The sequence below is a fragment of the Oreochromis niloticus genome, linkage group LG6 (assembly GCF_001858045.2).
Source record: "Oreochromis niloticus isolate F11D_XX linkage group LG6, O_niloticus_UMD_NMBU, whole genome shotgun sequence".
In the NCBI taxonomy this organism is placed as follows: Eukaryota; Metazoa; Chordata; class Actinopteri; order Cichliformes; family Cichlidae; genus Oreochromis; species Oreochromis niloticus.
Window position 1 is genome coordinate 19,297,090 of NC_031971.2, and position 18,144 is coordinate 19,315,233.

The 18,144-nt window shown below is 37.2% G+C and overlaps 2 protein-coding genes across 4 annotated transcripts; both read left to right on the forward strand.

Moving 5' to 3' along the window:
* The first annotated feature begins 1,693 nt into the window (after positions 1 to 1,693).
* On the forward strand, positions 1,694 to 6,249 carry LOC100700121 (solute carrier family 22 member 7). Its single transcript, XM_003452294.5, has 10 exons — positions 1,694 to 2,121; positions 2,365 to 2,468; positions 3,665 to 3,819; positions 3,957 to 4,125; positions 4,217 to 4,340; positions 4,465 to 4,574; positions 5,054 to 5,268; positions 5,452 to 5,560; positions 5,647 to 5,853; positions 6,065 to 6,249. Exons 1-10 carry the CDS (start codon positions 1,741 to 1,743, stop codon positions 6,093 to 6,095), a joined length of 1,605 nt encoding a protein of 534 aa, XP_003452342.2. The 5' UTR covers positions 1,694 to 1,740; the 3' UTR covers positions 6,096 to 6,249.
* A 66-nt stretch (positions 6,250 to 6,315) lies between these two features.
* On the forward strand, positions 6,316 to 17,535 carry LOC100700394 (solute carrier family 22 member 7). 3 transcript variants are annotated; one of them, XM_019359952.2, is made up of 11 exons: positions 9,458 to 9,530; positions 9,735 to 9,960; positions 10,052 to 10,155; positions 11,456 to 11,610; positions 11,791 to 11,959; positions 12,071 to 12,194; positions 12,286 to 12,395; positions 13,357 to 13,571; positions 16,566 to 16,674; positions 16,763 to 16,969; positions 17,080 to 17,535. In XM_019359952.2, exons 2-11 carry the CDS (start codon positions 9,835 to 9,837, stop codon positions 17,153 to 17,155), a joined length of 1,395 nt encoding a protein of 464 aa, XP_019215497.1. In that variant the 5' UTR covers positions 9,458 to 9,530; positions 9,735 to 9,834; the 3' UTR covers positions 17,156 to 17,535. The 3 variants fall into 3 exon arrangements, with proteins under 3 accessions (XP_025764144.1, XP_019215497.1, XP_019215496.1); XM_025908359.1 differs by lacking the exons at positions 9,458 to 9,530; positions 9,735 to 9,960 and adding an exon at positions 6,316 to 6,576; XM_019359951.1 differs by having other exon boundaries at positions 9,512 to 9,960.
* The last annotated feature ends 609 nt before the right edge of the window (positions 17,536 to 18,144 follow it).

Here is an 18,144-nt window from a genome sequence, read left to right on the forward strand (position 1 = left end):
CTCCCTCTTTTAAAATCCACTGCGGTGGTATGTAGAGGAAAATTTACAAAAAAATGTTTTCCTAGTGTGTCACACTCACTTATGGTTCATTTTTGTGCTACTCAGCATACTCTTTGTTTCTTGTCTCCATTAAAACACAAACACTGAAGTCTTATGTGTCACTTGGTGTCACGGTTAGCGCTGGCAGACCGTGGGGATGTGGGGAAAGGAGGACCTAAATGCTGGACTCTGTGTGGTGAACAGTGCGTTTATTTACAGTGCAGTAAATATTCACACAAACAATCCCCATGCACTCCCCTGACTCCCGTGCCGTGTCTTCCTTAAATAGCTCCCCCGACGAGCCTGATCAGCAGCAGGTGTGTGGCAATGGTCTTCAGGTGTGGCCAGCCCCCTTGCAGGGCCAAACCCACCAGGCCTGAAGGTACCTGTCACTTGGCCTACAGGAAACAGCTGCACATACACGCACACCTGCCTACATACAAATGTGGACACAGAACAGCAGCACAGTGCAGCTAAAACACATATAATATAATAAGAGTTCATACTGCACGGTGGCACGGTGGTTAGCACTGTTGCCGCACAGCAAGAAGGTCCTGAGTTCAATTCCACCATCAGGCCGGGGTCTTTCTGTGTGGAGTTTGCATGTTCTCCCCGTGTTTGCATGGGTTCTCTCTGGGTACTCTGGCTTCCTCCCACCGTCCAAAGACATGCAGCTTGTGGGGATAGGTTAATTGGATAATCCAAATTACCACTAGGTGTAAATGTACGAATGGTTGTCTGTCCCTGTGCGTTAGCCCTGCGACAGACTGGCGACCTGTCCAGGGCGTACCCCGCTGTCCAGTGGGAGGACGTGCTGAGCTTGGCAGACATCTGTAAATGACTTTAACTAACATCGTCATTGTGCCAAGGGAAGCCACCTCAGTGCTATGTTTCCATAGCACAGCTTTGCCAAATATTAAACCATATCTATCTGCAAAAGGTTTGTTAATGATAAAATCAGTTTAGTTTTTTGTGGGGGGTTTTGTATTGAAAAATGTTGTAATTATGTTGGTTCTGTTGTAAAGGGAGCTCTTGCTTCTGTCTGCCAAATTTTCAGAAATGCTTTTATTTGTTATGTTCTCATCCAAGTTTTTATTGTGCAGATTGTAGCAGATTGGTTTAGTCTTCCTATAGTTCATCTCATCTTTGTGGCTGTTTATCTTGGTGCAGTTGCTACATGAAGAAATCCTGCGTGACTGTATATTTCTCTGGGCTGTGTACATGATACAGTGCTAAAATGTTAAGTTGCCTGTGGGTGTGATGTGTTTGTTATTAAATTTAAGTCCTGCCAGAGCTGATGTCTTAGAACTTTACATTTGTAAAATAAAACATTACAAAACCATCTGATTCCTTTGCATGTTGCACTGCAGCTGCATTGTGGGATAAGAGTGCTTTCTTGAGAACTGAGATCAATTTTAGATCACATTCTTGCTTTCTCTACTATGAGTGCTAATTTTCAATTATAAATCCTGACTATTAGAGCATTTGAATAAACATATCAGCCTTATAACTGATCAAAGCAAAGCCAGTGTTTGATTGAGTAACTGGGTACAGTTAAGTTACATTATTAATACATTCTTTTGGTATTCATTTTAATTATTAACATTGTGCTGGTGAATGTGTCCTTTATAGTGAGTGATACTCTACTTCACTTGACTTTTAGAGCATTTGTCCTCCAGGAGATACAGGAAGCACAGCAAAATGAAATTTGACAACATTCTTGCAGAAATCAATGGATTTGGAAAATTCCAAATTGCTCTATTCTTGATTCAGATCCTGTCTCGAATTACTCTGCCATGTCACTTTCTGCTGAATAATTTCATGGCAGCTGTTCCTTCGCATCACTGCAACATCGATGCTCTGGATAATGGAGCTGTCTTTGGAAATTTAACTTTAGATCAGAAATTAGCCGTTGGTATTCCAGCAGAGCGGGATGGGACTCCAAGCTCCTGTCAGATGTTTTCAGAGCCCCAATATGAATATCTGTCAAGCTCAAACAGTAGCAAAGGCTCACTTACAGTTCAGTGTCAAAACGGATGGGTGTATGACAAAAGCACCTTCAAATCTACTTTGGCAACAGAGGTATGTGAGAATCAGTTATGTTGATCAGAGACATTTTACACAGTCATTTGGATTTTTTTTATGAGAACAAATTTTCTTTTGCTAACATTAAGGATATAATTTTCTATCCAGTTTATTATCTACAGAAAATAATCCAACTAGCTAAATGTAATTTCCCAGGCATCATTCATTTAATTATTATTTATTTTCCAGAAGATGCTGGTGTAAAATCACATATTGTAATATTTTAACGATTATTTGCAGTGGGATCTCGTGTGCAGCAGAAAAGGTATGAACAAGGCAACTGCAACCATTTTCTTTATTGGTGTTATGGTTGGAGCCCCAGTTTTTGGGTTTCTCAGTGACAGGTAAGGGTTAAATGGTTAAAAATACTAGTTCTTCTCATTTACACTGTACATTGTGAAATATTTTAAACCATTTATGTAATAATTTTGATGATTAAGGCTTAAATCTCATGAAAATCACTTATCCAGTAAGTCTGAGAAAATTAGTATTAAATCAGTATAAACACAGTGCATTTCTCGAATTATTTCAGTACAGAGATTCACAATGAGTCGACTGAGGCTGTTTCAAGTGCATTTAGAAAATGATTTTCAGATTTCATCTGTAAATCAATGAATCTGAAGAAAAATTGGAGGAGCTCAGATTTCAAGATGTTTGAAGTCCTTAGTCTGTTGATTTGAGACGCTGTATCATTGGCTCGTGCTGGTGGTGCTTGGTCATCTGCAAGCAGATTTTAGAGTACTGCATGCTTCCTTCTACTGAGAAGTTTTATAGAGATGCCCATTTTCTTTTTTCCAGCAGGACATAGACACTGCACCTGCTACGCACTTTGATTGGGCAACCAATTTACTGATTGATCTGAACCCCACATATAATCTGTGAGGTACTGTCAAGAGGAAGTTGAGAAATACTCAATTCAAAAACACTAAAGCAAAGTAATCTAAACTTCAATAACATCTCAGTAATGCCACAAGCCGATCACGTCCATGCCAAAAGTTGGGCATTCCTGTCTTGTCAGTCCTTTTTTGTGGTTGGTAGTAAATATGAGATACTAGATTCATCATTTTCATTAGATAATAAGCTATAATATCACACATTTTTAAAAAAAGAAAGAAAGAAAAGAGGAAGACCTGAAATATTTCCCATCACCTGTAATGGATATAGAACATGGTTGATTTAATTCAAAAATTTTCCTGCTTTAAATGAAATTATATTCCATAATATTCCAGTTTTTTTTTTTTAATGTACTAGTATAGTGGACAAAATGACCAGAAATTTATTATTTTCTTTTTATTTTCCAGGTCTGACTTGTTTCAATCTCTACCAGTACCAATGCCAACAGACATTATATATATATATATATATGGATAGATAGATAGATAGATAGATAGATAGATAGATAGATAGATAGATAGATAGATAGATAGATAGACATAGACATAGACATAGATATAGATATATATAGATATATAGATATATAACAGAAAAAAAATAACAATGAGAAAAAATAAAATAAGATGCTTTTTCTGTTCATGACCAGGTTTGGGCGACGTCCTCTTCTGCTCGTGTCTTATCTGTCATCCTTGATATTTGCAGTGCTGAGTGCATTCTCCACCTCGTATGTAATGTTTGTCATCTTGAGATTTTTTACGGGCATGTCACTCGCAGGAATAAGCATCATCTCCATTGTTTTGAGTAAGCAGGATATTGTTAAAACTATGCTAACCTATGACTGAGACATTATAGCCTGGTTCATGTTTACAGGCATATTCTGTTTCTCTTTCAAGAATTTGCACAATTTTTTTTTTTGACCTGTGCTAATGTTTCTGCAGATGTTGAATGGTTTAGCATTGAACACAGGACTTTCTCTGGTGTGATCATAAGCCTGGATTGGACAATTGGGAACTGGATCCTGGTTGGCATTGCATATTTTGTAAACGAGTGGAGGAAGCTGATTCTAGCAGTTACCTCCCCCCTGATTCTGTCTATCATTGCTTGGAGGTATTTAAGTTTTATTTGCTGACTTTGCAAGATATCCTTAATCTCATTGGATTTTGATCAGATGCTAAACTCACCATGTTTGTTGATTTAGGTGGCTTCCAGAGTCTGCTAGGTGGCTTGTAGCCAAAGGAAAGACAGATGCTGCTCATCATTACATAATGAAATGTGCCAAGATGAACAACAGATCCAAGTGCATGTCCACCATCACACCAGCGGTACATCTCAAAATGTTTTTGTTTCTTTTGTTTTTTTATTAGCCGACAGTCTTACTGTAAAATAAGACAAAAAGGGTTCTTTGTAAATGAACATTCACATTATGTTTCCCTGGCTTTCTCACAGACATTACTGGAATCTGCAGAAACTGAACATGGCGCTAAGAAGTACACTTTTGTAGATCTTTTCAGAACTCCAAATATTAGAAAACTTGCTATAAACTCAGGAATGCTATGGTAAGTTTCGGTTTAATGGTTTGGTGTTAGGAGATAGTCAACTTTCTGGGAAAAGGCAAATTGATTTCTTCCGGATATTCATCATATGTGTGCATTTTCTACCAAAAGCACTTTAAAAAGAAATAACTGACTTTTCTCTGTGTGTGTGTTTGTGTGTGTATTTTTGCTATCTTAAGTGACAGTTATGGGTGGATTATTAAATAGACAAATGGGCCAAATTGTATTTGGGACAAAGATGTTAAAGCCTTTGAGCTATCTCACAGATATAAAGCAATTGTTATTTTTATAGCTATCATTTTTGACACTGGGAAATTTACACAGCTTTTGATTTTGTTCTAGCATATAGTGTGAAAAATCCTGTCATGTGATATGATATTTAAATGAGAGTTGCAATCATGTTTGGGGTTTTTTGAGGAAATTTGTATTTACCCCTTTATTTATCAGCCTAAGTTTAAGTGTTTCTTCTCCCCCTTTTCTAGGTTTGGTGTTGCATTTACATACTATGGAATAAGTCTGAATATCACAGGATTTGGACTGAACCCATACCTAACACAGTTCATATTTGCATCCATTGAAATGCCCATGAAGATTGGCGTCTATTACTTCCTGGAGAAAGTTGGGAGAAAGCATGGCCAGATGGGTTCCATGCTATTAACTGGTCTCTGTCTCTTCATCAACATCTTTGTTCCAAAAGGTCATTTCTCTTACATTTCTCGTACATCTAGCAGTTTATTTCTGTCACCGAGAGTTGATATGAATGAATGCGTTCATTTCTGGTGGTAAGCAGGATCGCTCTTTAGAAATTATAAGATACAGCATTGGTCTTTGGTGGATGTGTTCTCTCACCTGAAAATTTTCTTTATCCTGTTCTCCTTAGATAAATGGACTGTTCGTACTGTTGTGGCAGTTCTTGGAAAATCTATGTCAGAGGCCTCGTTCACTATCATGTATCTTTACACAACTGAGCTTTACCCTACGGTCGTACGGTTAGTCCACAAAAAACTTTTTTCTGCCTCGTTTTGATTATTCGTATGAAAGGTTTGCATTAACCTCAGTGGTTTGATCTTTTTAGACAAAATGGCTTAGGCTACACCTCATTTCTGGCACGACTGGGCGTGTCCATTTCTCCACTCATTGTACTATTGGAAGATCTGTGGCATCTCCTCCCTGCAGCCACTTACTGTGCAGTGGCAGTTGGAACTGGTTTAGTTGCTTCACTTCTGCCCGAAACATTAAACACCCGACTGCCAGAGTTCATCGAAGATATTGAGAAACCAAGGTAGAGAGAAGAGAGTGTTAAAGCATCACAGCATGTAATTCAGTATCCAAACTAAAGCTAAAGGATTAACCATTAACAGAAACTCCCCACGAAACAATAATCCAGTAAACTGCAGTTTACTGTTTATCAAAGTCCAAAATACACATTACATTCTGTCCTGTTGTCTGCATGTAAGGTCAAATGACTAACTGAAGTCTTATTTATATTGCAGGAGACAGTCACCAAGGAAGGAGATTCAGTAAGGAAAACACAGTCATCAATAAAAAGACTGTTATAATGACTGGATCATTATAACACTGATTAACTGATTTTTAAATAGTAAAGTTACCATGTTACAACTTCAAAGATCACCATCGTTGAAATGCTCAACGAGTGTCAATAAACATAATGTTAACACCACTATTACTCACTTGATTTTTGTTTTTGTTTTTTCATTTTTGTAATGAGACAGCTCGTAGCAAAATGCTTTCTAGTCTTGTCATGTTTCACTGTATACGACACATTTCATTAGCAAATGAAAAGATAGGCTGGTATTGATAGTGAATCGATGGTGATGCTTACTTTACTTTATTAAGTTTATTTACTTCCACGGGCATGCTTTTTTTTTTTTTTTAATTTGGATATTTCCATCCTACCATCCTCAGTATGAAGTAAATGTTTGGCCTGTTAGGTGCACACAAGTTATTGGTTTCCACCACCTTCAAATCTACTCTGGCTACAGAGGTGAGGTTCAATATTTCCATTTAAAAAGCAGGAAATGAATACCAGTCCTAAATCAGCTAAAGTTCTTCTTTTGGCCATCCTTCCTTCTTAGTGGGATCTGGTTTGTGATAAGACACACACAGCTACCATTGTCTTCTTTGGGGTCATGGTTGGAGCAGCAGTTTTTGACCATCTTACTGACAAAATAGGTTGAAGATGGACTCGAGGTGGGTTGTTCCTGGTGACTGGGATGTTTGCATTCTGCAGCATGTTTATCCATCCAGTTATATGATCCTTTCAAGTACCTTTGATGAAATTAAGAAGTATTATTTTTAGTTTTCTATTATTATTATTATATTTTTGTTTTGTTTTTGCTTCTGTTTAGCTTTATTGGTTGTCTAAATATATTCTAATATTAGGTCATTTTTCAGGTCATGTGTGTTTTGGAAGTCATGTAGGTATTGCAATATCCAGCTCAATACACAAACAGTACATAAGTTGATGTGAACAAACTAACAAAGAATAGAGATAAAATTATGTGTTAGTACACAGCATCATTTCATACTCATTTTAATTCATGTCTAGTCCAGTTCCTTTTATTATATCAGTGCTGTTACATCATTTTTTCATACTTTTTAGATACATGCAATAACCTTGCAAAAACTTTAGGTAAAAAACGACATACATTTCCATAGTTTATTTCTAAGAAGAATGAAGTACATTTCAAAGCAACCTTAACTCTGCTCTACTTAGATGCTACATTTTAAACCACACTTGTTAGAATTATAGTTTCTATGTTATACAGCTTTTTGTCAGTTCATCTACAGAACTGAAGAAGACTCTCCAGGTGGGTAAAGTCTGCACATAAGCATATTAGGTCATGATAGGTGCACTGCTACAAATGCCTACATGCCTAAGAATTATCTGTATGTCACAAGTAATTTGTGTTATCACAAACTATTCATTGTCAGCTGGCCTTAGATTGTAACCAGTCATTCTCATTATAATTAATAACATGACTTCACGTCTGTATATGTGTGCAAGTGTCATTTTGGCAACTTTCACTGATCGAGTTGCTGAATAATTCATCAGTCTAGAAGAAAGAGGCCTACAAGCAGCTGGAAGCAAACAAAATGTCAGCTCTGTATCAAGTTTTGTCAAAAGCATATATGTAATTTTAGACCTTCTGTTCTGTGAGTTTGTTGAGAAGGGTTAGGGAATGTATGTATACCTATATACAAGCCCTGGTATCTGTCAATTTGTAAAAATATGAGCTAATCAAAAAAACAAAAAAAACGAGGCATTAAATAATGCAGATTTGAGGGCTTTTTAAATGAAAATTCTAGTTTGGCTTTATATCATTTAGGAAAAATATGATTTGTGGATATAAAAATTATATAATCACAAATATTAGCATTGCTGTGTTTGGTAATTAAACTATGTCTCAATAAATGACTGAAACATTAATGAGCCTTTGTTTCATATATCTCTGTTCACATTAAATTAAGAGGTCTCTTAGGCATCCTCTCTTGTAATTTCTTTCAATAATCTTCAGGAATAGTTCTCCAGGCTTCCTGAAGGACATTTCAAGGCTTTTCCTTGGATGTTGGCTTCATTCTGTTTCATTCTCTGTTAATTCAATTCAATATAGTGTTATTTATATAGTGCCAAATCACAACAACAGTTGCAACAAGGCATCTTATACTGTAAGGTAAAGACCCTACAATAATACAAAGAAAAGAGAAAAAAACAAAACAATAATCATATGACCCCCTGTTGATGAGCAAGCGATTTGACAACAGTAGGAAGGAAAAACTCCCTTTTAACAGAAAGAAAAACATCAAACAGTTGATTAAGACAGGAAATAAGGCATGCTGTGGGAAGAAGGCAGAGATTAATAATAATTCATGATTAAATGCAGAGTGGCATATAACACAGAAAAAAGGTGAGTGAAGAAGAAACACTTCATCATGGGAATCTCCCAGCAGCCTAAACCTATTCCACCGTAACTAAGGGAGGATCCAGGGTCATCTGATCCAGCCCTAACTATATGCTTTAGCAAAAAGGAAAGTTTTAAGCCTAATGTTAAAAGTGGAGATAGTGTCTGTCTCCCAAATCCAAACTGGGAGCTAGTTCCATAGAAGAACCTGAAAAAAAGCCTGAAAACTGAAGGCTCTGCCTTCCATTCTACCTTTAAATACTGTAGGAACCACAAGTAAGCCTGCAGTCTAATGGGGTGAAACAGTACCACGAGGTCATTAAGATGTGATGGGGCAAGATTATTCAAGACCTAGTATGTGAGGAGCAGGATTTTAAATTAAATTCTGGATTTAACAGGGAGCCAATGACTCAAGTCAATATAGCAAAAATATGCTTTCTCTTTCTAGCCCCTGTCGGTACTCTTCCTTCGGTTTGGATCAACTGAAGTGTTTATCAGGACATCCTGATAATAACGAATTACAGTAGTCCAGTCTAGAAATAACAAATGTACGAACTAGTTTTTCAGGGTCACTCTGAGACAGCATGTTTCTAATTTTAGAGCTATTGTGCAAAGAAATGTGCTCCGCTCACATCATTTTTTCTCCTGATCCAAACAAATTCACTTCTTAACTTTAAATTCTGGTTAAGAAATAGAAATTTTCTTAAAAGCTAGATCAACAGACATAAAGATGTTACAGGTATTGACCAAAAGGGAAAAAATAGAATGACATTTTCCCCACTGGAAATTTCTTGTATTAAACTCAGCCAATACACATTTCTTTAAACTTTGGACCTCGGTACTTTATCACTAAAGTTACAGCTTTCTTTGAAAATTATTTATTTACTTCTATGGTTCACTGAGTTCAGTTTATTTTTTTCATACTGCCTAACAACAAATTAACACATTGAACATCAGCTGACCATTAACCAAGAACACTTAATGGAATAAAAGCAGCTTGTGGCTCACTATGAAAATATATTTTGTGCTCCCGAAGGTATTTGCTTCAGGTTATTCTCTAGTTTGTGTCTCTTTTGTTTTCCAAGATGAAGTTTGACAATGTGCTGGCAGAGATCAATGGCTTTGGAAGATTCCAACTAAGAACAATTTTCTTGTTAGTAATTCCACGGCTGACTTTACCATTTAACTTCCTGCTGAATAATTTTATTACATTTATTCCCTCTCACCACTGTGACATCAGGTCTCAGAATAATGGAGGTGTTTTCAGGAATTTATCTTTGGAAGAGAGGCTCAATGTTAGCATTCCTTTTGAGCAGGATGGGAGTTTGAGCTCCTGTCGGATGTTTGCAGAGCCTCAGTATCAACTGCTGTCAAACTCTTCCAACTTAACCTACATACCCACAGTGCCATGCCAGAATGGTTGGATATATGACACCACCATCTTCAGATCTACTCTGGCTACAGAGGTGAGGATCAATATTTCCATTTAAAAAGCAGGAAATTAATACCAGTCCTGAATTAGCCAATGTTTTCCTTTTGTCTCTGTTCCCTTTATAGTGGGATCTGGTTTGTGACAAGAAAAAAATGAACAGAGCCACAGCCACCATCTTCTTTGTGGGGGTCATGTTAGGATCAGGAATATTTGGCTTCCTTAGTGACAGGTGAGTCCACGTCATCACCTTTAAAATCGAGCACAAATACACTGAATAATAAAATCAACTATGCTTAACATTTTCTTGTACAAGTACAACTATGGTGACAAGTCTGTATTGATCTGGGTGTGCATTGCCAAATATTACAATGAGTCCTAGATAGTAAAGAACAAAGTTGTATTGCCAAAAGTAATCATTCACAGGTACTTTGCAAGTAGGGTGGAGTAAGCCCCTCTATTAGGTGAACAGTGCAGAACATTACTGAGGTCCTTTATCTAGAGTACTGTTTATATTTAAAACAACCTTCTTTGAAATACTTCAGGTCACAGGGATTTCACTTTTTTCTTTATAAGAAATATTTCAGTTATGTAAAAGTACACTACACTGACAAGGCATTAAGCCCACCCAAACATTACCCATACAGGAACTGCCCAAAAAGCAAAGCCGTAAAGTTCCAGCTCCAGGTTGATGCTGGAGAAAGTTTGGAGCTTTGCAGTTCTTCTATCAGTAGTGTCCCTTTTTTCATGTGCTATGGCCCTCAGCACTTGGTGCTCTGGAACCTTATGCGATGTGTGGTCACTTCACGGTTGACTTGTTGCAACAGTGGCATCCCATTACGTCACACTCAAAATCAAAGAGGTCTTCTGAATGACCCATTCATTCACAAATGTTTGAAAAGGCAGACAGCATGGCTAGGTCTGCCTTTTTGATACATCTGTGACAATGGGACCAGAATTATTTTAACTTTTTTTATTTTCTCAGTAATTTTTATTTTATTTCATTTTGACATTTAGTTTTTAATTCAATGTATTTTCAGTTCATTTCTAGAGAGGATTTTTTTTTTGTTTCAGTTTAGTTTGCCTTGTTGAAAAATGTTGAGTTTTAGTCTTTTTCATTATTACTATATGGATGGTACAAGCCAAAGGCAAGATTTAGGATAGCCATTACAGGTAGTACAATTAAAATGACACAATTTTTTGAAAGCAGTTGACTCACAGTCTGGTAGACATTTAGAGTCTTAATAAAAAATGTCCATCGATACCTCATTGGTATGTAATAATAGTTTTGCCAAATTAACAAATACTAAAACAAATATTATTTGCTTACTTCCCTCCTTTATTTTATTTTAGTTATTTTTCCAAGTGCACAGGATTTTGGTTTTTTTTTTATTTTAGTTAGTTAAAAAAAACATTCAACTTCAAAAATAAAGAGAAAACAAAGTGTTCTTAACAGTTGTTAACAGTTGTTTCATTTAATTAAGTGTTCCGTAGATTCTTTGACTGTCATTTTTTTTTAATTTGTTTTACAGGTTTGGCCGGAAAAAAACACTTCTGTTGTCATACATGGCAACTTCCATTTTTGGGATAGCGACCGCTTTGTCCTATAATTTCCTAATGTTTGCTACAATGAGATTTTGTACTGGACTCGGACTCTCAGGAATAAGTATAAACTCCTTCGTCCTCTGTGAGTTGCCTGTCATTCTCATCGAACAAAAAATACATTAAACAACACACTGACACAATTACATTTTTTTGAGATGATGCCCATACAGGTGTGCTTTGCTCAAAATCCTTATTTTTATCAGTAATCTCAATCAGTGTCATTATTAATAAATAAAAAAATACATAAAATTCATCCAAATAGGTCTTGAATGGGTGGACATCAGGCATCGGACTACAGTGGCTGTTTTAATGAGCTTGGACTGGAGTGTTGGTTGTGTTATTCTACCTGGAGTGGCCTATTTGATCAATGATTGGAGATTCCTGACTGCTGCTGTAATCTCCCCACTGTTTCCAGCTATGCTCTGTTGGCGGTAAAGACAAATTAATATTATTATTCAGTTTTCATGCAGGGAAAACTAGTTCCTGTCTTTTTAAAAGTGTTTAAAAGACCTTCTCAACCTTCTCATCGCTCTTTCTCATAGGTGGCTCCCCGAGTCTGCCAGGTGGCTGATGAGTAATGGAAAAACAGATGACGCTCATTTTTACCTGAGTAAATGTGCAACAGTTAACAGCAGAGAGGAGGTCATGGCTGACTTAAAACCTGAGGTACAACATTTTCATAATCAGCTAACTTCAAGACAGAACTGTGCACTTCACAGCTCCTTTCTTTGAATAAAGTTTCCTTTTTACTCTACAGGTTCTGTCGACAGTAATACTTGTAGAAGATGAAAACAGAAAGTATTCCTATTTGGACCTCGTGAAGACCCCCAAAATGAGAAGGCGGGCTCTACTTTGTGGCATTGTGTGGTATTTATCTTGAACATTTAAAACATATTACGTAAGTGTATAAACTATTTCCTCATTAGTACTCATTTGATGGTTAAAACTGTGGACAAAGGTTTCCATGTCCGTGATTGGGAGGTTCATTGAATAATTATTAATAACCGAGAAATGCATATTTGATCTTCAACCTGAGAAGATCCTCCTTTAAAATTTGGAGAGAGCTGTCTATATCCATGATAGGGATACACCAGTATGTTTATTCAGTCCAAAAATTAAAACTATGCCCAGTTAGGCCCACTTAACAATGCAGTGTCTCTTAGCTACAACCAGTAAACTTGGTTGAAATGGTGGCATTATCCCCCAAGGTTAAAATCACTGGCCGTTATGATGGCAAAAACGGAACTGTAGAAGGCCAGATGTTGATGTTGCTTTCTTCTTCTCTGAGATGCATTTAGAAAAAGTAAAAAATATCACCACCATAATTTTGTATTAAGGAAATTTAGCTGTTTTTCATGACATTTGATGGACAGCTACATTGAGAACATCTATTCCAACGACAACACTGCATCTAAATTATTTCTGGAGTCTTCATTTTTGAGCAATTCAGCTCTTGAAGTTATTAAACCTCAGCCTAGTTGGTTAGCTCAGTGGCAGAAGCACTGTGCCCCCACCCCCACCCCTCCTTACCTCCTCCACCTTTTGCTGGAAAGTCTAACAAGGACATCCAGGCAACCTTCAAAAGGTCAACAGCAAAATTGCGTTGAAAACATTGGCCCAAATCTCATGTCTAAACAATTATTTAACTGACTAGAACAAACTGTCAAGAACAGGTTATTCAGCATCATGTTTGCTGAACCCTAACACTGTTTCGATAAAAATGGGTTTACTGTTATCCATGTCAGATACCAGGTAGCTAATGAGAAACTACTGCTCTTTGGGGCAACTGTTTAACTTTAAAATAACAAAAGTGTGGTCTTGCTCGCAGGTTTGGAGTGGCCTTCGCTTATTATGGAATCAGCTTGAATATCAGCGGATTTGGTGTGAACATTTATCTCACACAGTTCATCTATGGGGTCATAGAGATTCCAGCCAAAGGATTCGTCTTTTTCACCGTAGACAAAATAGGTCGAAGGTGGAATCAAGCCGGGATGCTCATTTTGACTGGGCTGCTTATATTCAGCAGTGTGTTTATCCATGCAGGTATATGATCCATTCAAATGTGTAGATGTATTCATTTTAGTTTATTAGTTTACTTTCTAGTATTATATTATTTGTCAAGGGCAAATGTTATGAAGTCAGGAACTTCTGAAGGCACACAGCCATATAAACATCCCAGTCTGGAGAAACACATGCACCAAGCCATGATTATTTGACTGACAAAGACTACACATAGTTCACTTTTGTTCTGGAGTAGTTTTAAATGATTCAAGCTGCTAGTTCATCAAAATCCCTTGTACTAGTCTTGGTGCAGTCCAGTTCATCCAGTGTCTGAAGTAAACCATGTTAGCTCCTCTTCAATGTAGTTCTTCCCGTGAAACAGTTTTCTTTAAACAGTACAGGGTGGGCCATTTATATGGATACACCGTAATAACATGGGAATGGTTGGTGATATTAAAGTCTTGTTTGTGGCACATTAGTATATGTGAGGGGGAAAACTCCTCAAGATGGGTGGTGATCATGGTGGCCATTTAGAAGTTGGCCATCTTGGATACAACTTTTGTTTTTTCAATAGGAAGAGGGCCATGTGACACATCAAACTTATTGGTAATGTCACAAGAAAAACAATGGTGTGCTTGGTTTCAACGTAACTTTATTCTTTCATGAGTTATTTACAAGTTTCTGACCACTTATAAAATGTGTTCAATGTGCTGCCCATTGTGTTGGATTGTCAATGCAACCCTCTTCTCCCACTCTTCACACACTGATAGCAACACCGCAGGAGAAATGCCAGCACAGGCATCCAGTTTCCGTAGTTTCAGGTGCTGCACATCTCGTATCTTCACACCATAGACAATTGCCTTCAGATGACCCCAAAGATAAAAGTCTAAGGGGGTCAGATCGGGAGACCTTGGGGGCCATTCAACTGGTCCACAACGACCAATCCACTTTCCAGGAAACTGTTCATCTAGGAATGCTCGGACCTGGCACCCATAATGTGGTGGTGCACCATCTTGCTGGAAAAACTCAGGGAACGTGCCAGCTTCAGTGCATAAAGAGGGAAACACATCATCATGTAGCAATTTCAAATATCCAGTGGCCTTGAGGTTTCCATTGATGAAGAATGGACCCACTATCGTTGTACCCCATATGCCACACCAAACCATCACTTTTGTTGTTCCAACAGTCTTGGAGGGATCCATCCAATGTGGGTTAGTGTCAGACCAATAGCGGTGGTTTTGTTTGTTAACTTCACCATTCACATAAAAGTTTGCCTCATCACTGAACAAAATCTTCTGCATGAACTGAGGGTCCTGTTCCAATTTTTATTTTGCCCATTCTGCAAATTCTGTGCGCCGATCTGGGTCATCCTCGTTGAGATGCTGCAGTAGCTGGAGTTTGTAAGGGTGCCATTTGTGAGTAGCTAATATCCGCCGAAGGGATGTTCAACTAATGCCACTCTCCAGTGACATGCAGCGAGTGCTACGCTGTGAGCTCTTGCTGAATGAAGCTAGGACAGCCACTGATGTTTCTTCATTGGTGACAGTTTTCTTGCGTCCACATTTTGGCAAATCCAACACTGAACCAATTTCACAAAACTTAGTTTGCTAACTGTAGCATGGGAGATGGGTGGTCTCGTAGGGTGACTTGCATTGAAATCTGCTGCAATGACCCGGTTACTGCGTTCACCAGATATCAACACAATTTCGATCCGCTCCTCACGTGTTAACCTCTTCGACATGTCAATGGCTGTGAACAAAGAGAAACTTGTAAATAACTCATGAAAGAATAAAGTTACGTTGAAACCAAGCACACCATTGTTTTTCTTGTGACATTACCAATAAGTTTGATGTGTCACATGGCCCTCTTCCTATTGAAAAAACAAAAGTTGTATCCAAGATGGCCGACTTCTAAATGGCCACCATGGTCACCACCCATCTTTTTTTTCTTTTTTTCTTTTTTTTTTAACCTGTCCCGTTTGGTTCTTTTGCCATCAGAATTATTGTCTAAAGGCGAAGAAAGATGCCCAACGGATTTACTTTACCAAATTGACCATCCCAGCCTTGCCGTAATGGTCCATTTGATTCACCTTTTATTGTTTATTTTATTTTCACTTGCTGAATACGGGACAGACTTGACTGGGGGAAGGAAAGGGGAGAAAGAAAGAGGGAAAGAAAAACAGCGGGGAAGAGGGACGGGGAAAAGGGGCAAAAAACCAAAAACCAACAGAATAAGCAGACAAAAAATACATATATCGATCACCTGGATCACCTGTTGAGAAAGAAAGAAGAAAGCAAGCAGAAGAAAACGAGAGTAATAAACATCATCACAATGATCTATGGGAATATGACAGTAAATACTAAATATTAAACATTATTGTGCAGCACGTAAGATCGACAGCGCACAGTGTGCTTTGAGGTAGGAGCCAAAAAGGGTGTAGTTTGTGTGTGTGATCACCCGTGTGTACACCTGTGAGCATGGACGCGCTTGTTTTTTTTTTTAAAAGGTTCCTTCATGTAATGATCGGCTAGAGGGTGTGGGGGGCCACTGCCCCGTCCTCCAGGGCATGACACCACCCATCTTGAGGAGTTTGCCCCCTCACATATACTAATGTGCCACAAACAGGACTTTAATATCACCAACCATTCCCATGTTATTACGGTGTATCCATATAAATGGCCCACCGTGTAGATTGTTGAATTAGTAATTACCCCCGTCTCTGACATAGTAAATTAGAAACAAAACATCTAAGATGTTCAGTGTTTAGTCTGAAGGTTGAACTTTTAGCTCATTATAATTAGTTGAATATGTGATGACCCCATTATCTGTATGAGCTGTTAAATTTGAGCATCTGCCATTAAAAGTAAGGAAAATCCTAATAGGTCTGCTTTCAGTTCACAGCAACAGTATCAGCTGCAGCTTTAAACAACTGCAAGATTAAATGTCTTTATACATTTCTAGTATTTAATCTTCTAATAAATTCAGTGAAAAGTCTTAACTAGAACACAAGGTGAAATTTCTGCGTTTTCTTTTCAGATATGGGGAATCTTCGGACAGCTGTGGGAGCTTTGGGCAAGATGTTTTCAGAGGGCTCTTTTACAATAGTTTTTCTGTACACAACGGAGCTTTATCCCACAGTAATGAGGTCAGTAAAATGCACATTGTCTTTTATTTTGCTGCCTGATAATCAGAGCACAACATTTGTTGTATTTTTTCTTCTTTTTGTAATTCAGGCAAAATGGATTGGGATACTGTTCCTTTATGGCCCGTGTAGGTGTTGCTGTATCCCCCTTGATCATGCTCCTTGAAGACGTGTGGGTGAATCTGCCAAGTTTTGTTTTTTCCCTGGTGGCTTTAGGCGCCGGACTGTCAGCTTCTTTGCTCCCTGAGACGAACAATGTGCGTCTACCGGAGACTATCGAGGACGTGGAACAGACAAGGTACTGGGCTTTAATGTCAAAAAATCATCCAAACATGAGACATTATAAACATTCTAAAATGTATATAAAATTATATACATTATAAAATGAAAATATCTTTTGTATTTCAGAAGACGATCAGTCTCCGCCTCTGATGAGAAATCTCCTGCCTATGCGTTTTTGTCATTGCAATCAAAATCCCCATAGGACTGCACTAAGTCAACACAGCAACTTGATGGGAGCAAACAGTTTAAACATATGTAAAAACAGTGTCTTTTACACATGTTCAATGCATGTTGAATATGAAGTCTTTTTACCTCCTCATGGCGGAAATATCCAAATTTAGCTGTAGTAGTATTCTTCTTTGTTGTTGCAGAGGGTACAAATGATGCATGTGCCTAACTACATACCGCTGTGTAGCTATAAATCTATAAAAACACAAATATCTCAGTATGTTGAGTATGTTAGGAAACTAGAGCTAATGAAGAAGCATGGTTTGTTAGATTCAGTTATTATTTTATTTTTTTTGCTCTAAATCTGATTGTCTTGTGAGTCATGTGTCTGTGTTCTTTAGTAAAAATAAATCTAAATAAATCTTGAAACCCTATTTCAAATACTGTATGACATATTTGTGTTTGAGGTGTTGATTTTATGCACGATAAATGAGGAGATCCACAGTTATTATAAGTGAAGAATAGAATAGAATGCCTTTATTGTCACTATACAGTTGCACAATGAGATACAGAGCATCTCCTACTCAGTGCAAACATGCTGGGGGGGGGACAGTATTAACAGAGGGAAAAAGATATATATATATATATATATACATATATATATATATATATATATATGTATATATATATATATATATATATATATATATATACATATATATATATGTATATACATATATATATATATTTATATATATATATATATTTATATATATATATATATATTTTATATATATATATATATTTATATATATATATATATATATTTATATATATATATATATATATACAATGTACAAATATACAAGCCGGTTTTTTAAAAAAAAAGTAATATGTAATAAATAGTGTTGTGTATATACAGTTGGGTTATTGGACATAGAATTGGTATTGCACAGTGGTGGTCCATAGAGGAAGTGGGGAAAAAAAAAATCTATCTATAGGTGCAAGAGCGAGTGTGGTAAC